The sequence below is a fragment of the Sus scrofa genome, chromosome 17 (genome assembly GCF_054392235.1).
Source record: "Sus scrofa isolate SSC_HxYL_T2T_F1_AM1 chromosome 17, Sscrofa_HxYL_maternal_Yorkshire_Landrace_v2.0, whole genome shotgun sequence".
NCBI lineage: Eukaryota > Metazoa > Chordata > Mammalia > Artiodactyla > Suidae > Sus > Sus scrofa.
The window spans coordinates 46,257,038-46,277,747 of record NC_139399.1 but is presented as its reverse complement, the minus strand read 5'-3'; the positions used below and the strand labels follow the sequence as shown (position 1 = coordinate 46,277,747).

The following is a 20,710-nucleotide window of genomic DNA, read 5'->3' as shown; positions in this document are numbered from 1 at the left end:
CTCCTCTTTCTTTCTTTTTCTTTCTCCTTTCTTCCTTCCTTCCTTCCTTCCTTCCTTCCTTCTTTCTTTCTTCCTTTCTTTCTTTTTTTGTCTTTTTAGGGCCATATCCGTGGCATATGGAGGTTTCCAGGCCAGGGGTTGAATTGGAGCTGTAGCCACTGGCATACACCACAGCCACAGCAACACCAGATCCAAGCTGCGTCTGCAACCTACACCACAGCTCATGGCAACACCAGATCCTTAAGCTACTGAGCAAGGCCAGGGAGCGAACCTTCGTCCTCATGGATGCTAGTCAGATTTATTTCCGCTGAGCTACAGTGGGAACTCCTCAAACCTGTTTCGGTCTATTCATTGAATAAGTATTTGCGGAGGACCCACTACTGTGTTCCAGGCACTGTGTGCTGGGCTCTGGGATGTAGCAGTGAACAAAAAGACTCTAGTTACTTTCTGGCTACAGTCTAACAGATGAATTTGGTAAAGGGTGCTCTGAAAAATAAAGTCAGGTAAGGAAATAGAGCATGATTTATGTCTCTATAAAATTGGACTCCATTGAAGGTCTCCATTAAAGTGACATCTGAGCAAAGAGACCTGAAGGAGAGGCGGGAGTTCCAGGAAGAGGGATGAGAAAGTGCAGATACCCTCAGGCAACTTCGAGGGCCTTCCCTCAAGAGCTTTTGAGGGAGGGAGAAACAGGAGGTATTAGTCAAAAGGTACAAAGTTTCAGTTATACAAGATTAATAAGTCCTGGAGAACTACTGTACAGCATAGTGGCTGTAGTTAACAATACTGCATTAAATACTTAAAACAATTGCTAAAAGGGCAGATCCTAAGTGTTCTTAGCACAAGATGATGATGACGATGATGGTGGTGGTGATAGAAATAACGAGGGTAGGAGGAAGCTTTAGGAGGGGATGGATTTGTTTATGGCATAGATTGTGGTAATGGTTTCACAGGTGCGTACTTATCTGCAAACTCATTCACTTGTGTGTATCAAATATGTGCAGCTTTTTGTATGTCAGTTACACCTTGGTACTTTTTATTTTTTAAACTTTTTAGAAACAATTTTTATTTTTTTCCATTATAGATGGTTTACGGTGTTCTGTCAATTTTCTACTGTATAGCAAAGTGACCCAGTCCCACATACATATATACATTCTTTTTCTCACATTATCCTCCATCATGCTCCATCCCAAGTGACTAGATAGAGTTTCCAGTGCTACACAGCAGGATCTCATTGCTTAGCCACTCCAAATGTAATAGTTTGCATCTATTAAGCCCAGATTCCCAGTCCATCCCATTCCCTCCCCCTCCCCCTTGGCAACTACAAGTCTGTTCTCCAAGTCCATGAGTTTCTTTTCTGTGGAATACCTCGGTACTTTAAAAAGGATTAAGAGGCTTCGTGATGTGGGCCTTGACTACCCCTGCAACCTCATGTACCATTCCCCATCTAGCGCTCTGGGTTCTAGTGTGCTCTAATTCTTCCAGACCCTGACATACATAGTTCCTTCTGTCTAGATTATGCTCCTCTCTCTTTCTCTGGGGAAGCCTTCCTTGACCCCTTAACTCAGGAGTTCCTCCTACATCCCCGGTCAGCACTTAACTCTTCTTATCACAATTTTTTTTTTTCATTTTTAAAAATGTTATTGAAGAATAGTTGTTGTATAATGTGTTAATTTCTGCTGTATAGCACTGTGAATCAGTTATACATTTACACATATCCCTTCTTTTTCAGATTCTTTTCCCATATAGACTATCACAGAATATTGGGCAGAGTTCCCTGTGCTCTACAGCAGGTCCCTGTTGTCCATCCACTCCATATACAGTAGTGTGCATAGCCAGTCTCTAACTCCCAACCCATCCCTCCCCCTCACCTTTCTCCCCTTTTGGTAACCATAAGTTTGTTTTTGAAGGCCGTGAGTCTGTTTCTGTTTGGTAAATATGTTGATTTGTACATCCTTATCACAAGTGTTGCGATCACGTGGAATTTCTTGCTTCATCTCCTGGACTACACAGCACCTGAGGGCAGGGCCCACACTGTGTCTTCTTTACCACTGTGCCCCCACACCTAACACAGGGCGTGGCATAGATACCTGTTTATTGAATGAATACAAGTTGAAGTGCTCAGGGAGAATCAGACTTTGCTATAGCACAGGGTTTCTGGACCTGACTCTATACTATTGCTTTTTGGGCCAGATAATTCTGTTGGGGGATGGGGGCTGTCCTGTGCACTGTAGGACATTTAGCGGCATCCCTGGCTTCTACAACTAGATGCCAGCAGCACCACCTCCTCAGCTGTGACAACTAGAAATGTCTCCAAACATTGCCCAAAAGTTCTCTTGAGGGTGGGCGCACCGTCCCATGTTGAGAACCATTATTATAAAAGGATTGCCATATAGGGCTGCCTTGGTTATTCTCTAAGGGTCCTTGCAACCCTAAACTCAGCATTTTAGGGAAAGCACAGACCTAACAGTCAGTAGCCTCCTAGGATGAGGCTCAGAAGGAGAGCTGGTGTCCTACTTTGACCAAGAGGACATGAACGGGCTTCCCATGGGGTGTGGTGAGCTGTGAGGAGCTATCTTGAGAGAATATTTAGGGTTATGGTTAAGAGTGTACACTCTGGAGACAGACCGTGCTGGGGTCAAATCCTAATTCTCCCATTTACTTGTTACATGACCATCTGCATCATGTCATCAGCATGTACCCCATGGAACACTTGTGAAGATCAAATAACATAATATGTGGCATGATGCATTCAGTAAAAGATAGCAATAATAATCACTGCTATTTTCCTGATGGGTGGCAAACAACTCTAAACACCTCACAGCACTACAGCCCTGAACACTGAGTATTTCTCAGTGCGCAGTCCTTGTGCATCATGGCTGTCAACCTCGAATCATCTGAGGAGCTTGTTCAAAGTACACATTCCCAAACCTGAGCTGAGACCTACAAAATCAGACTCTCTGAGGTTGGTAACTGGGAATCTGCTCATTTAAAAATAAGCAGCTGGAGGACTTCCCGTCATGGTGCAGTGGAAATGAATCCAACTAGGAACCATGAGGTGAGGTTTGATCCTTGCTCTTGCCCAGTGGGTTAAGGATTCGGCACTGCCGTGAGCTGTCGTGTAGGCCCCAGACACAGCTCAGACCCCACGCTGCTGTGGCTGTGGCATAGGTCAGCAGCTGTAGTTCTGATTTGACCCCTAGCCTGGGAACCTCCATATGCCATGAGTATGGCCCTAAAAAGCAGTAAATAAATAAATTAATAAAATGAAATAAAAACAAGCAGCTGGAGTTCCTGCTGTGGTGCAAAGGGATCTGCAGTGTCTCTGGAGCACTGGGATGTGGGTCCCTGCCCTGCACAGTGGGTTAAGGATCCAGCATTGCCACAGTTGCAGTGTAGGTCCCAACTGTGGCTTGGATCAGATCCCCGGCCCAGGAGCTCCATATGTCATGGGGCGGCCGAAAGAGAAAACAACAACAACAACAAAACCCCAAGCATCTAAGGTGATTCTGTTCTCTTCTCTACTAAAGTTTGAGCACCACCTCAGTAAGGACTGCTGGGAGGGATGACCCTCTGCCACGAGGAAATGGGCATGTTATGTTGGACATCACCTCTGATTTACTAGGACAGGAAGCATGTTGCTCATTTGGAAAAGCCTTCTATTTTAAAGTTGGCTCAAGAGCCAGCCCCTGCCCTCTGTGCCTTGGCTCTGCTCTCAGCCCTGGGTCCTTCACCTACCTGTCTCCTTGGCCAGTCCTAACTTGTGCAAATGGCCCATCAGCAACTATGACTACAACACTGGACATCACATTGTCTCACTGCATACTGGCATTAAGTGTGGCCCAAAATCACCCTTCCTTTTTCCTTGCCATATTAGTCCTTACAAGTGGGTCTTGGCCTCAGTTTCCCTGTCTGGCATTCAGGGAACTGAGATTCCAAGGACCCTGATCTGTGTCTCAGGACCTCAGATTCCCTGCCTGGTTCTCAGTGTCCTCCAGACAGTGAGACTCTAGTCCCTATACACTTGGGAGGTGGGTGGGGTGGTACCTGAAAAGACTTGGGACCAAGGTACCACCACATGCCAAATATCTCTTAACTTTGCTCCTTCCAGCTGAGTGTCCTTGAGTAAATGACCTGACTTCTTTAAGCTATTATTTTCCATCATCTGCTACATGGAGGATTCTAAAAGAAGGGTTGTTAGGAGGACTCACTTAGATGATGCACTGATGCACTGTAATAGCTAAAATAATGACCCTTCAAAGATGTCCACATCCTAGTTCCCAAAACTTATGACCATGTTACCTTATGTAACAAAGACAACTTTACAGTTGTGATTAAGTTAAGGATCTTCAGGTTGGGGGAAGTAACCTGGATTACCACCCAGGTGGGCTCAATGTAATCTTTATAAGAGGTGGGTCAGAGGAAGGAGATGTCAGAGTGATGTCATTTTTGAAATGGGAGCATGAGCCAAGAAATGTGGACAGCCTCTAGAAGCTGGAAAAGGTAAGGTATGAATTCTCCCCCGGAGCCTCCAAAAATAATGAAGCCCTGCTGACATCCTGATTTTAGTCACATTAAATCCCATTTCAAACTTAAGACTGTAAGGTGATATTAAATAAGAAACGATTATAAGCAATGAGATCCTGCTCTATAGCACAGAGAACTGTATCCATGGGAGTTCCCATCGTGGCACAGCAGAAATGAATCCGACTAAGAACTATGAGGTTGTGGGTTTGATCCTTGGTCTTGCTCAGTGGGTTAAGGATCTGGCGTTGCTGTGATTTGTGGTGTAGGTTGCAGATCTGGTGTTGCTGTGGCTCTGGCGTAGGCTGGATGCTACAGCTCCGATTAGACCCCTAGCCTGGGAACCTATGCTGCAGGTGTGGCCCTAAAAAAAGGACAAAAAGACCAAAAAAAAAGAGAACTATATCCAGTCACTTGTGATGGAACATGATGGAGGATAATGTGAGAAAAAGAATGTGTGTATATGTATAACTAGGGCACTTTGCTGTACAGCAGAAATTGACAGAACACTGTAAATCAACTATAATAAAAAAATTTAACAAAAGAAATGATAAATTTCAGAACTGTAAGACAACACATTTGTGTGGTTATAGGCCACTAAGTTTGTTTCAGTAATCTGTTTCAGTAGCAATAAGAAGCTAACAGATACATGTAAAGCATTTCACGAATCCCAGCACATAATAAGTGTTCTCACAATATTTTTGTCTGCATTTTTGCCCCCACATTCACCCACACCTTTGGTCATTGCTACCAGACCAAATCACTGTGTCTCTTTGGTGACTCCTCAGAGAACAGCCTTATCACTGTGGTAGTTCCCTCCAACTTCTGTCCCACCAAAACCCTGCTTCCTCCTCTACCCACACAACCTTGTCACTGGTCCTAGCCTTGCTTGCTACTATTTTTCTCTTTTTTGGCTGCCCCGAGGCATATGGAGTTCCCAGGCCAGGGATCAGATCTGAGCCCCAGTCGTGACCTATGTTGCAGCTGTGGGAGTGCCAGATCCCACTGCACTGGGTCAGGAATTGAGCCTGTGTCCTGGAGCTGCAGAGACACCGCTGATCCCATTGCACCACGACAGAAACTCCTATAACTAATTCTTTAGTACTTCAAATTTGAAGGCTTAACGATGCAAGGATCTAGAAAATGCACCCATCCACAAATACTTACAGATCATCCAATTTGACAAGCTTATTTTGCAGATGAGAAAAATAAAACTCAAGGAGAAATAACGTATCCAAAATCACAGAGCAAGTTGGTGCAGGAGCTGAAAACTGAGGCTAGTGTGGCTGCCTCTAGGGAGGGTTCTCTCTGTCATGCTATACCTTCCACGCTAGCTCTGGTTTGCCTCTAAATGCTGTGTTTTTGTTTTTTTCACTTACAGTGAGTCTAAAAAGGGCCCTGAGGATCGCCCACAACGCCCAACTTAGCTTCTTGACAAACACCTTAATGGCGCAGCGTTGCCTCTTGGCTGCCACCATCTCTTGAGTGGGTGGTAAGTGCATTAGCGGGAATTCCCTGGCACTCTACACAATGTCCTTGGCCCACTCCCAAGAGGCCACCACAGCCAAGACCATGCCCAGGGAGGTGGCACATTTGGGGTTTTGGGTCAGCATTGGGCTGAGTTTTCCAGTTCTGGGGAGGCTTCCTCCCATGGCCAGGAGTGTGGCTATGTTCTCATCATTCACTCTCTGAGAAGTGAGAAGTCCTAGTCTTCCTCGCCCCTTCCAGTGCCTTCCTGTAAATCAGCCATCATTTTCTGGCTTGACCTATTGATGAGTTAAGGAAAGGGAAAAAGGAATAAAAATATCATGGTCTGGCCTTAGTTTCTCTGCTGAAACAGGCAGATGGCTGAACTAGATAACTTCCAAGTACTTATATAAAGTTCTATTAATTTAGCTTCATTGGATTGAGTTGGAGCTGCCCTTCTGGTTCCTCGACACCAGCCTTAAGGTCCAAGCTCCTCAGCACAGCAGTCAACAAGCCTCACAAACCAGTGCCAGTATACCCTTCTAGCCTTATCCTCTGCCTTGTATGTCCTACTTTTCTACTGCCCATCCCAAGTATCCCCTCCTCTAGCTACTGAATCGTTGTGGTCTGAACACATCCTGCAAATTCTTTCCTCTGTGCCTTTTTTCATCCCCCCTCCCTAGCAGGCCTTTCCCACATGGATATTGGCCTCTCCCTGGCAAATTATTAGATATCCTTCAAAATGCACCATGAAGGCCACTTCACCTGGGAGCACTACCTAGGGTTAAATGGACTTCCTCTGTGCTCTCATTGTTATAGCATCTTTGATAGTAGGAGTGGTCTCTGTGCCCATCACTCCCACTGAACTCTTCATCATGGAACTCACAGCCCGGAGGGGAGATAGACATGGAAAGAATAATGGTGTCATTCCAATGGCAATAAGCGGAATGAAGGCAAAGGAGAAGGTGTTGTGAAAAAAAGTGTGTGACAGAAAATCTAGGCTGTGATGTCAGGGATGGCCTCCAGAGGATGTGACATCTCAGCTGAGACCTGTATTTGAGGAGAAGAGGTAAGGGTCAAGGTCAAAAAATGAGCAACCTAGTTAAAAGAGTATCTCATTGAATTCCTGAGATGGGAGAGAGCCTGTATCTTAGGAAAAGAGAGAGAAAGCCAGGTTGGCTGGAGTTACTGAACAAGTGGTATGGAAAGGAGCAGAGAGGTGGGGAGGTCTTGGTCACACAGGTACAAGAGGCTTCATCATGCTATTCATTCTACTTTCATGTGTGTTTGAAATTTTTCCATGATAAAAATTAAGAGAAGTGGCCATAGTATAGTCATAATTAGTTTAGCCTTTATTCTAAAAGCCATTTTAGGCAAGTTGAGGGTGGGAGTCACATGATCAGATTTTTTTTTATTTAAAAGAAAGTTTTAATGTAAATATTGCAAGAATTCAAAAAGGTACAAGAAGAATTTTTTAAAAACCCTTGGATAATCATCAACTGGCTTTGTTAAATCTTGGCTTTTGCCATATTTGCTTCAGATATAATTGACCCCTGTGTAGATTTATTTTTAAAAGGTCAATCTGTCTGCTGTGAGAAGAAGGATTAGAGGCAGACAAGAGAAACTGATCGGGTGGGCAGTTTCTGGAATCCAGATGAAACATGATGGAAGTTTAGACTAAAGTGGAGGCAGTGGTGGTGGAGAGAAGTGGCCTCAGGGAAGAGCTGTTCAGGTGGTGGAACTGCTAGGGTTGGTGGCTGATTCTATTGAGACAGGTAAAGAGAAGGGGAGGTTAAGGATGGCTCTTTCTGGTCCATTGCTTTTAGGGCACAGAGAACGGTGTGCGTGTGTTTGTGGTACAGAAGTGAGTTAAAAGTATTATTGCTAACAAAGTTGTTAATAACTCTGCCTTGCTTTTCTCTACCTACTTTGTTATAACAATGTGTCTGATCTTTGAGAAACATTATCTTTTGTACATGTGCTTTTGTATATGTATTTGCTGCTATCCTATAGATCATCAAAGCCTAGTTCAAAGTTGCCCTTTATAATGAATATGATGGAGGATGATGTGAGAAATTGACAGAACACTGTAAGTCTACTGTAATAGAAAAAAGAAAAATCTTAAAAAAAATGAATCAGAAATAGTGATGAAGAAAGACGAGGAAAGGACTTAAATGAAATCAATTCTGAGGTCCAGTGGAACCAAATGATTTGTTCCAAAATCTGTTGGGGGTGGGGGTGGGGGCGGGGGGCAGAGCTGGGATGCACAGTTTTTATCCACACGCTAAAACAGGTACACAGACCCAAGTTGTACTATGAAAGCTAATTGTACCTGGAGCAGGGGCCAGTCCCCAGAGCAACTTGGAAACAGGCCTGGGAGCCTCCACCTCCTCAACACAGCTCTGAGCAGGTCACTTCTCTGCTCAGAAACTGTTCATGACTTCCTTCAGCCTTTGGATAAAAGCCAGTTTCACAATCTGCTCTCAGCCTTCCTTTCCAGCCTCTTCTCAAACACTCTTACTGGAAATAGAATAAGTCAAGGCCTCAGGCACATCAAATTCTCTACTGTTTCCTAAATATGCCCTGTACTTTTGTGGAGTCTTAGTTCATGTTTTTCCTCTGCCTGGACTGCCCCACTCACTGTTCTTTGTCCTTTTCCTCCTTCAAAAGTTCATTTTTGATACTACCTTCTTCCTAGAACATTCTCTGACTTCCCAACCTCATCAACTCCCCCTTGCTCCCCCAGATCTTTTTAAACTGCTAGTATACAGTTGTTCTTTTCCAAAACATGCACTGACTTTTGTATGCCAAGTACTATTCAAAGAAGTTGGTGAGGGACATAGACAATACAATCTATTTAAAAATATTTATTAAGCCTCTAGAATGTGCCAGGCACTGTGCTAGGTCCTGAGGAGTCACTGGCTACAGTGTATTAAGAATTAGTTCCTTTGGTTTTGAGTTTAAACTATACTTATCATAAGGCTAGGTATTTCCTAAGATTAATCTCTTTGGTACAAGTATGATTTTCTTTTATTTGCTCTGAAGTGACCTCTTTTAATGACTGGAGTGGGATATACCTGAAAGTAAAAAAGACTGGCTAAAAGGCTAATACAGTAATACAGAATAGGACTGTTTAAGTATTGAGGGGAAACCTCAGATCTAGGATAGGAAATTCAGCTTCTGGTCCTTGCTTTACTATTTATTAGCTACATGTGGGTCCCTGGACAAGGTGTGGACAAGTCACATCATCTCTCTGAGTCTCTGTTTGCTCCTCTATAAAATAAGGACAGTATCTTCCCTATCTCCCTCATGGTGTTGTTGCCAGGATCAAGTGGGGCCATGCACATGAAAGTGTCTGAAAGGTGCAAAGCACGTTACAAATATGAAGCTATTAAAGTGATAGGGGAAAACACAGTAAGAATAAGAGGGAAAGCATTTAAAATACAGCAGATTAGACTCAGGTTAGGTAAAAGGAAGAACTTCCAAACAGTGAGAATATTTTTTTTTTTCAGACAAGAATGAAGATATATTGGCGGTCATGACACACTGAAATACATTTTTGGCTTGGGAATCTGTTAGCACTTAATAGGCCTTCCCGAGCCCTAGACTCATTCAGGCCTCTAACTTTCCTTGACTACAGGTGCAAACTGAAGAATCTTCTCCATCTGTCCAGAGCAGACCCTTCAAAACTGGTCTAGAATCCCCGGGTCCTGGAGTCAGGCTCACACGCTCATGTGGGCTGTGCTGACTGGCTTGTCTCTTTCTGCCTATACTGATCTTCCTCGGCTTCAAGGTGGGACTTAGGAGGGTCAAAAACATATTTGAGGGGCATTCTACTCAGCTAGTAACAAGAGAAAGAGATACTTTAAATAAACCAAATGCAGGAAGCTAATTAGAGAATCAGTGGGACCTCCTGATGTGCAAAATGCAAAAGAAAGACTCAAGAAAGGAAAAGAGTGAATGAATTTCTTTCTGGCTTTGTCTTTTAGTAAAAAAAGATCAGAATTATGAAATCAAAGCCCAAAATAGCGAAAATGCTTTCCACTAAGAAGTCAGGAGACCAGGGAAAAGTTCTAGTTCTCAGTCACCTACTATCAGGCTAGTGACCTTGGGCAACTTGCAGCAATTCAAGAACTATCTGTTAAGTACTGCTGTGTGCTTACTTGGTGATCTCTAAGGTCATGGCCACCTCTTAATATTGTGTGTCACTACCACTAGATGATAGCCTACCTAAGGAGTTATGAAAGAACACAAGGGTGTAACTGTAGAACCACAGCCAAAAGGAATAATCCCTACTTTCACTGAAGGAAGGACAAGAGGGGCAATGAGTCTTATTCCTGAGAAGGGTTTTACTGCATGGCCATGAACCTCTATTTCAGATCCATGTACCTTTTTGTCAAAAAGGATAAAGAATAATCACTGGATGCTTACTGAGTAACTAACAAAGAACACTGAGAGTTGGGGGTTGTGCCAGATTGAAAAGCATAAAGCACTTTGTTTGGTTGGGGAAGGCCCTGCCTAAGAACTACAACATTTCCCCCCTCAACTAATAGTTATTAAAAAAAACTAAATGACAAACTGGCTGGAGCTACCTCAGAATGATTCCTTGAAAAGAAAGAAATAAATGTCTAGAGACGTCAGGGAAAGTTTCCTGGAGACACAGGGCTTGAGCAGGAACTTTAAGAAAGGAGGCAGATGGACGGGTGGAGGTGCAGATGCAAGCAGCATGTGTAAATGTCCAGGGAAACATGGGTAGTTTGTTTTAGGGTAAAGGAGAGAAGAGCTTGTTTGGAGTAAGGATGTGTATGGATGAGCAGGCAGCCTTCTGGTGAGGAGGTAGGGTGGGGTCAGACTCCAGAGGCCTTTAAAGATAGAGAGAGGAGCAAGCAACACTATCTGCTGACTGAAAAGCAACCATATTTCTATAAGGTTTCAATTATGTGATCCACTAGTATTCAATGAGGGGAGAATAAGGTGCAAATTGTCTAGAGAAGCAGTGGATGTAATTATCTTTCAGAAAGATTTGGACAACATATTAGCAATTGAAAATAGAGTCATCATGGAACTGAGGGTGATGTTTTTATCAGGGCCAGAGGAACTCGGAGATAGAAAACAATAGAAGGAAGTAACCAATAGCAGGCAATAAATAAATAGATGAAAATAAATAGGTGAAGCTGGTCACTTTTCTAAATGAAAGGAGATTAAGAATGCAGGGGGCCCCAAGAGACCATGCTGGGACTTGCCTGATTTAAATTTTTTATAAGTGATTCAGAAGAAGTAGAGCAAAGTGAAAATTTCAAGACTGCAGATCATATTGAGCCCTTTCAGGTAGGGAGATGCTCTGCTGAAGCAGAGTGAGCTGAAGGAAAGTACTGAGTGGGATGCAAAATGGCAGATAAGCGTCAACGTGGGGAATGTAAGGTAACAATGTACCCTGGTAAAAATAATCCACGGATAGGGTGTTATGTTCCAGGCTATCAGTTTTGACCGAGGAAAGGGATCGGGGAGCTCCTGCAGATTGTTTCCTAAAGGCAGTGTCCTAATATGTTGGGGTCAGGAAGGCTGATAAAAGGACAGGCAAAAGCAGGGAGGGACCCGAAAACCAGACAGGAAATCATCCTCCTTTGTGTAAGACTGCAAGGTCCCACATGTGGGGACACTGGTCAGGTTTACCTAGTGAAATTTCATGCCCAAGGATATCCAGAAAAGGGCAATGAAAATGACCCAGAGGATGAACGTGGTTGTTCCAGAGGTGGCTTATTAGAGGGAAATGTAAGTATGAAAAGACAAAGGCTAAGGGAGGTGGAATAATCAAAGCTTATAAAACTGATAAGCATAAGGAGTGGGTAGCATAACCTTCTCTCCAAATCCTAACATAGTCAACCAAATAGCTTTCATACTGCGCATGTGGAGTCTGAATCAGGCTAGGGGTCGAATCAGAACTACAGCTACCAGCCTATGCCATAGCCACAGCAACACAGGATCTGAGCTGAGTCTGCAACCTAAACCTAACAGCTCACAGCAATGCCAGATCCTTAACCCACTGAGCGAGGCCAGGGATCGAACCCACAACCTCATGGTTCCTAGTCAGATTCGTTTCCGTTGTGCCACAATAACAACTCCCAAATAGCTTTCTCTTAATGCTTGAAATATCATAGGAATAAAAGAGTTTCGGAGTTGAGATCATCTCTCCCTCTCTATATTGGAGATGGTAAAATTCAAGTCTAGAGAGGACAAGGAAATAGCTCAAGGTCACAGAAGCCACCAGGAGCCAAGGTAGGATTAGCAGCCCAGACCTTCTAAATCTCAGGCTAGGGTCTTTCCACCTCACCCTGTGCACTTAGGAAGAGTAAAGGAATCCTGCTTTGTGTAGGGTATAAACTCATGAAAAGCATTATTTTGAGACGAAATAAAGCTGAAAACACACACAGGATAGGGAAAGTTTTCACTAAAATCAACAGCAATTATAAGGCCTTTGGAAAACAATTACTTCAGGACTAGAGACTTTTGACATACCCCAATTTGGGGGGATTATGTACCTCTTGGAGATTCTCTCCTAGAAAAACATAATTGCACATACAAACACAATTTTGCACAAGATTTCAGACTCTCTGAGTCCCATGCCCAATTAAGATTCTTCTGAACAGTTTCAACAAGCACTCTCCATCTCTTAGGATAACCAGGCAATCACTCTGATATTCCTCAGCCAAAAAAACCCACTGTCCCAACATCGCTTATCAGAATTGCAGACCTGTAGGTTGGAAGAGACCAGAAACATTACCAAATCCTCTCCCATTGTGTGACTTGGAATAATGTCATAGTTAAAAATGTGGAGACTGGACTTGGCCTGCCTAGGTTAGAATCTCAACTCCATCACTCACTAGCTGTGTGACCTTGGACAAGTTACTTAATTCTCTGAGTCTGTATCCTCATCTGTAAAAATGAAGAAAATAATTAGAATTATAGTTACAAGGATTAAACCAGATAATTCATATAACATTTAGCACCAGGCCTGGCACACAGTGAGTGTTCAGTAAATGCTAGCTGGCATTATTATTATTATGCTTGTATCCATGCAGGTATTATGCATTTATCCATCCAATCCCCTCCTAGAGCTTTTGCCTGCACATGGCTGTGATGAGCAGCTCACCGCCTCCCAAGCTGGTTGAGCAGCTCCGATTGTTACAAACTTCTGCGTATATTGAGCGAAATTTGCTTTCTTGCAACCGCTACCCCCACCCCTGTCGGCCCTAGTTCTGTCCTGTGGGGCCACGCAGAGCAAGTCTATCCTTCCTCCACGTGACAGCCCTTCAGATATGAAGACAGTGATCGAATCCTTCCCCCGTCTCCCGCCCCCCTCCCCCCACCCTCTCCTCTCCAGCTTGAGCATCCTCGGTTTCTTCTTCCAACCCACAACAGACTGGCTGCGCTTACTATTTACTCCCAGGCGTCGTACGGTTTCCCTCACACATAGTCATGCAGGCCACCCACCCCACCACCGCCACAACAATCCAGACCCTCCCGCTCCGCCCCCGCCCGCTGCCCCTGTCCGCGGTGCTGAAGCGGCTCCGGCGGGGGGGTGGGGGGGGCCGGGGCCTGACGCGGCCCTTCCTAGCTCCCGCCCCGCCCTGGACCGCTGGCCCGGACCCCAGGAGCAGACCCTCGGCGCACCCCCTCCGCCCCCCCACCCCCGGCTTCTGGCGCTGCCCGGCCCAGGCCTGGCCCCGGCGCCGCCCCCCACCCTGCCCGGAGGCCCCGAGCCCGCGCCCTGGCCCCGCGCGCCAGCCCCACCTGCCCAACGAAGGGCGCCTCCGTCTCGGCCGCCCGCGCCGCCCGGTTCCCGGCCCCCGCCGCCGCCGCCGCCGCCGCTCGCGCGGCGCCCGGGAGGCAGCAGAGCGCGGGCAGCAGCAGCAGCAGCCGCCCCGGGGCCCGCCAGCGGCTCCAGCGCGGGGCCAGGCCCGCTGGCTGCTGCCCCGGCGCGGCGCAGCCGCCCCGGCTCTTCGGCATCCCGGCGGCGGGGCCCGGCCGCCCGGCTGCGATGGCGGCGGCGGCGGCGGCTCCGGCCGGGTCCTCCCGCTGCAGCGGCTGCGGAGCCGCCGAGTCACCGCGCCGCGGACACGCGCCCGGCCCGCCTGTCTTCGCCGCCGCTGCCGCCTCGGCCGCCAGCGCGCCCCCGCCTCCGCGCGCCCCGCCCCGGCTGGGGGCGGCCAGGGGCGCGGGGGCAGCACCCAGGCCAGACCCGCCGGGCTGGCGGCTGTCAGGCAGCCCTGGGACACAGGCCGAGGAGCGGCGCTGCGGCGGGGGTCGCAGAGGCCAGAAGAACTGCTTTTGGAGGCAGGGTCCAAAGGGGTGGAACTGGAGGAAGGGGGCCCGAGGGGCAGCCCTGAGAGAGGGGGAAGAGGCTAAATAAATAGTCTTGGAAATAGAATCACGTCTCGGCTGTGAGGGGAGGATATCCCGGGTTGGAGGTCCGAGGCCAAGGGCATAGTCCTGGGGGAGAGGGGGTGAGGGGGCACATAGCAGGAGATGGGGGCGGGGTGTGAAGAGCTGCCATGGGGTAATGGCAAGGCTGGAGGGAATGAGCTAAAGAAACAGCCTGGAGGAGAGGGGCTGAGAGGGTAGCCACGGAGAAGGGAGAGCAGGGGGTTGAGAAACTAAAGAATAATCCCCTGGAGAGTTTCAGGGGGATTGCCCTGGACGCATTAGGTGAAATTAAGGTGAAGCTCGTTTTCTCAGCCCCAGAGAGAGAGAGATCAACCAGTTGGGAAAATCATCTTTCATCCAAAACAACCCATACTTATTGAACACTTTATATATGTAGGACACTGGGCTACTTGAGATACAAAGAAAAACAAACAATCCCCTCTCCAAAAAAACAACAAACAAACAAACAAACAAAAGACTGATGCCCTGACGTGGAGAGGTTTACAGCTTGGTGAGAAAACGTAAGTGCAAAGAGTCACAGGCCGGCAAACACGGAGTGTCAAAAAGCATAGGGGCAGGTGCTCTGGGGTCAGAGGAGACTTGATAGAGGCCTGAGACGGTCAGGACAAGCATTATCGAGGTTTGGGGCGTGGGACAACTCTAGCTAGGTCTTAAAGGAAAGCCTAGACTGAAACAATGGAAGAGGGATGGAAAGGGCATGATACAGGAAGGTGAGGGTGTACAACAGGTGTCTGGGGCAAGATCCCTTTCTCTGAAGCACAAGGTTCCTATAGAAAAGTTCTGGGACATAGGGAAGGAGTACAGGACTGTAAATCCTAGGAAAGTGAATTTGTATTATATTCTGAAGGGACATAAAAGTGGTAGTGTTTGAAAGTGGCCTTTTTTTTTTTCTTTCTTTTTTCTTCTTTTGAGCAGGATAGTGGGTGGAAATTGGTGTTTTATGATTACCCGGCAATTTGGAGGTATGGAAAGGGAACAGGCTTTAGAGTCACACCTATGTTCAAATCTTGGCTCTGTCCCATTTTTATAAAAAAAAAAAGATCCTGCTATCACTACATAAGGTTGCTGTAAGGATGACTTACTTGACATTTAATAGATGGTCCATATTTGTTCCCCTCCCAGTGTACAAAATAATGACCAGAGGAGGCAGAGAGATTATTTGGGAGATTACTGCAGCAATCTAGGTACAGAGAAATAATGATGAAAATAATTAGCCTTTGTTAAATGTCCACTATGTAAAAAGCACTGGGCTAAGCCCTTTACTGTATTATATCTCACTTAATCCTCATAAATAAACCCTATGAAAGATGCTATTATCATCCCCAATTTACGATGAGGAAATGAAATCTCTGAAAAACTTTGCCAAATTGGCATGACTTATAAATGGCCGAGCTGAAGCGATCTGACTTCAGAACCCTTTTTTTTTTTTTCTAGGATGGTTATCGGGGGTTAGGGAAGGGACTGATTTAAGAGACATCAGGCAAAAAAGAAGAGGGAAAGGAGTTTGGAGTAATGACACGTCTAGAAAGATGGGTGGTGGTTTCTTCACAAAAATGGAGTTGTCATAAGGAGGAACTGGCTTGAGGGACTCGAAAAGGAGTTTGACTTCACACCCCCTGAGACCGAAGTGACCACAAATTCCCCGAGATGGGTATAGCAATGAGTTCAGAAGAGGGTGGAGAATAGATATTTTGGAGATATCCAGGTCAATATGATAGCTTGAAACTGAAAAATTGGATTTGAAAAGAGCAAGAGCTTAAAGGCCCTCTGCTGAGACATATATATTTAATCTAAAGAGTGGTCAAAAAGATTGAGGAATCAGGGTTGTGGAATATATGGGAAGGAGGAGGAGCATTTCAAGCAGAGGGAGAGGGGTTGGAGGTGTCAGGGAGCTCACAGAGACTGAAGACTGCATACACCCATTGAACAGCTAACAGTCTAGGAGGCAGCCAGACATAAGCAAGTCATTTTGGTTACATATTATAAATTATGACAGAGATGGGAACAAAGTGTTATGGAAACATTGAGGAAAGAGCAACAAACTGCTCAAAGTTAAAAGATTTGGGAGAGAGTATATTCCAGAAGGAGGAAACAGTACATCCAAGGAGTGAAAAGGAACAGACTGGACTGGGCATCTTAAGGACAAGATCTGTCCTATTCATCTCCTTACTCCTAATGCCAGATGCTTGTTGAACTGCTAATGAGGAGGTAGGGCTAAAGTGGTCCATGAGACAGTTAGCAAGGATGGTGGATGTGAGCTGTAGTAGGTAATTTATGATAAAGAAGGGAGAGGTTGGTATAAGCAAATGGATACTAATAAAATGTAACCCTAAGGAAAGGTCTAGAGAGCATTGTGAAGCCAGCCCAAGAAGAGGTTTAGAGGCTTTAGTAACACTCTAAGATGGAATCACTAGGGCACTGACTTCCCTTTTCCCTTTTTTCATGGAAAAAGCCCTGAACTTAGATTCAGATACCAGAATATTGACTGTCAGTAATTTGTTGTGAACTTTGGGGCAAATCATTTCATCTCTTTGACCTTGGTTTCCTCATTTGTAAAATAAAACTAATGACCCTGCCCTCTCCACTTTATGAGGAAGACCGCATGAACGGTTGGGATTCAGTTTGTAAACTACATAGTTAATGGAGCAGATGTTATAAAAGAGGTGTTGGTAATCTTATCAAGAAGCATTAATTATATCAGTGCCAGAGCTCCCTGTAGGGAAACTGGAGCCAGCCTTCTCTTTCTTCATCATCTTTCTTATTTCTTTATTCCACAAATATTTATTAAATATCTTTTGGGTGCTATCTGGGCAGGGGATATAAAGGAGATTAGGTTATAGTTGCTTTCTTTAGAAAGATAATCCATTGGGAAGATAGACGCTTAAATGAACAGCAAGAAAATACCATAATATATGCTATAAGAGAGAATAGAAAAATATTCTGGGGGTAGAGAGGAGGGAACAACTGTCTAGAGATGGAAGGAGGTGAGATGGGCCTTGGATGAGTGTGCTATATAGAGTGGGAAGGAAACTGTGTGTACAAAGGCATGGATAGATGTTAATGTCATGTGAAGGAATTTGTGGACTCCTTCATGCTCTAGGCCAGCACTTCTCAAGCGTGGTTCTGACCCTTTTAGTGGGTCTAGGGGATCAAAACTATTTTCCTAATAATACTCAGACATTATATTTTTCTTTTTGACTCTCATTTTCTCATGAGTGGACTATGTGGTTGTGCAGAGGCTTCATGACATGTCATGACAGATTGACTGCAGAAATAGATATGAGAGTAGAACTACCTTGTATTACATCAGACTTTAAATAGGTTTTCAAGACTGTAAAACAATATCATTCTTGCTAAATTTTTTTTTTTGGTTTTGAAAAATGTGGTTATTTTTCATTAAAATGTTATCGATATTCACACATTTATTATTATTTAAAATAAATTAATATGTAAATATTTTAAAATTTCTCAACTTTGATTTCTAGTGTGGTAATTGTCAATAGATATAATCCACATAAACAAAGGTTCTTTGGAGTCCTCAATAACTTTTAAGAGCGTGAAGGCAATCCTGAGACCAAAAGGTTTGAGAACCTTGTTATTAGCCATAGGACATCACTGAAGTGTTTTGAATAAAACAGTGACATGATAGCATTTCAACAAATTGTTCAACAAATATTTATTAAACACCTACTATATGCCCAGCACTGCTCTAGCTGCTTGGATAGAGCAGTGAACAAATCAAATCAAAACCTCCTTTCATGGAACTTACACTGAGTGTTACAGAAAACAAACAAAATAACATGTGTAGAAAGAAAGAAAGAAAGAAAGTTAGTAATAGCTGTTGAGAAAAGCAAGGAACTGGGATATGAAAGCTGAAAGGTGTAGGTGTGTGTGGGGTAAGATTTTAGATAGATCAGTCAGGAAAAGCCTCAGGAAGAAGTAAAGACCTGAAGGAACAAGAAGGGAAGAGAAATGAACTCAGTAGAGGGACTAGCAAGTGAAAAACTTATGGGACAGAGCATGCCAGGGAGGTTTGAGGAACAACTTGGAGACCAGTGTGGTTGGAATGGAAGAAGAGTGAAGGTATTAGGGGATGAGGGCTATGAAGGGAAGGGGTACCTCTTTGAGGGAAAAAGCCAATAGAAGATTTTTAGAACAAAGAAACATCTTTCTTTTTTAAAAAATTGAAGTGCAGTTGGTTTATAATGTGTTAGTTTCAGGTGTACAGCAAAATGATTTAGTTATACTCACATTCACATATATATATATTCTTTTTCAGATTCTTTCTCTTTTAGATTATTGCAAAACACTGAGTATAATTCCCTGTGCTATATAGTCAGTCCTTGTTGTTTATCTGTTTTATGTATAGTAGTGTGTATATGTTAATCCCAAATGCCTAGTTTATCCCTCCCTCTCCCTTTCCCCTTTGGTAACCATAAATGTTTTTATATCTGTTTCTAGATCTGTATCTGTTTCTGTTATGTATATAAGTGCATTTATATAATTTTTTTTAAGATTCCACACATAAGCAATATCATATATTTGTCTTTGGCTTGCTTCATTTAGTATGATAATCTCTAGGTCTATCCATGTTGTTATAAGTGGCATTATTTTATTCTTTTTAAAAATTTAAAAAAATTTTTTTGGTCTTTTTGCCATTTCTTGGGCCACTTCCCGCGGCATATGGAGGTTCCCAGGCTAGGGGTCGAATCGGAGCTGTAGCCACTGGCCTACGCCAGAGCCACAGCAATGCCAGATCCCAGCCACGACTGCAGCCTACACCACAGCTCACAGCAATGCCAGATCCTTAACCCACTGAGCAAGGCCAGAGATAGAACCCGCAACCTCATGGTTCCTAGTCGGATTCGTTAACCACTGTGCCACGACGGGAACTCTGATTTTATTCCTTTTTTTAACAGCTGAATAATATCCCATTGTATTTATTTTAAAAATTATTTATTTTTTGCTTTTTAGGTCTGCGCTTTTGGCATATGGAAGTTCCCAGGGTAGGGGTCGAATCAGAGCTACAGCTGCTGGCCACAGCAATGTGGGATCCGAGCCGAGTCTGTGACCCACACCACAGCTCATAGCAATGCCAGATCCTTAACCCACTGAGTGAGGTCAGGGATGGAGCCCGCATCCTCATGGATACTAGTCAGGTTTGTTACTACTGAGCCATGATAGGAACTCCCCATTGTATTTATATACCACATTTTCTTTATCCATTCATCTGTTGATGGACATTTAGGTTGTTTCCTTGTCTTGGCTATTGTAAATAGTGCTGCAGTGAATATTGGGGTGCATGTATCTTTTTGAATGATGGCTTTCTCTGGATATATTCCCAGGAGTGGGATTGCTGGATCATATGGTAGCCCTATTTTTAGTTTTTAAAGGAAATTCCCTATTATTCTCTCTAGTGGCTGTACCAATTTACATTCTCATCAACAGTGTAGGAGTGTTCCTTTCTCTTCACACCCTCTCCAGCATTTGATATTTGTTGACTTTTTGATGATGGCCATTCAAACTGGTGTGAAGTGGTACCTCATTGTGGTTTTGATTTGCATTTCTCTAATAATTAGATGTTGAGCATCTTTTCATGTGCCTTTTGGCCATCTATATGTCAGAAGAAATATCTCTAGCTTATCTTCAACAGAAGCACTTTGGTTCCTGCTGAGAATAAGTGAAAGGCTATAAGCAGAAAGGCCAGCTAGGAGGCTATCATGGTAATCCATCCAAGTGCAAGATGATGATGGCTTGGACCAGAGTCCAGGTAGGGATAGTGAGATGTAGTTGGATTCTCAGTAGATTTTGAAAGTAGAGTTGACCAAATGTACAATGTATTGGATATGAGGTATGAGAAAAAGAGAAGTCAAGATACACTAAACTTTCTTTCTTTTTTTTCTTTCTTTTTTTGGTTATTTTAGGGCCACACCCACAGCATATGGAGGTTTCTGGGCTAGGGGTCAAATTGGAACTATAGCTGCTGGCCTACGCCACAGCCACAGCAACATGGGATCCGAGCTGAGTCTGCGACCTGCACCATAGCTCATGGCTAGCTATGCAGGATCCTTAACCCACTGAGCAAGGCCAGGGACCGAACCTGTGTCCTCCTGGATGCTAGTCAGATTCTTTTCCCCTGAGCCACTATGGGAACTTCAAACTTTTTTAAAAAAATTTTTTTATTATAGTTGTTTTATATGCTAAGCCTTCTGACCTGAGTAACTCCAAGAATGAAATTGCCATTATCTGACACAAAGAAGGTTGTAGGAGGGAC

At 44.4% G+C, this 20,710-nt stretch overlaps 2 protein-coding genes across 6 annotated transcripts in view; one reads left to right on the top strand and one right to left on the bottom strand.

The window, feature by feature from the left end:
- Positions 1 to 14,166, bottom strand: part of MMP24 (matrix metallopeptidase 24) — a 48,558-nt gene extending 34,392 nt beyond the window's left edge. Inside the window, exons 1-2 of one of the 3 annotated variants that reach the window (XM_085003711.1) lie at positions 14,056 to 14,166; positions 13,783 to 13,859 (exon numbers count right to left, since the gene is read on the bottom strand). Coding sequence is in view for 1 of the 3 variants with exons in the window: in XM_021077693.2 (XP_020933352.2) it covers positions 13,783 to 13,998 (216 nt within the window). In the remaining 2 variants the exon portion in view is untranslated. Of the gene's footprint in view, positions 1 to 13,782 lie in introns of all 3 variants that reach the window. The other 2 variants (XM_085003710.1, XM_021077693.2) reach the window with 2 other exon arrangements.
- The window catches only part of MMP24OS (MMP24 opposite strand), a 120,138-nt gene that overhangs the window by 35,467 nt on the left and 63,961 nt on the right, over positions 1 to 20,710 (top strand). For all 3 annotated transcript variants that reach the window (XR_014832253.1, XR_014832251.1, XR_014832252.1), the window contains exon 4: positions 5,906 to 6,016. The gene's annotated coding sequence lies outside the window, so the exon portion shown is untranslated. The remainder of the gene's footprint in view (positions 1 to 5,905; positions 6,017 to 20,710) is intronic.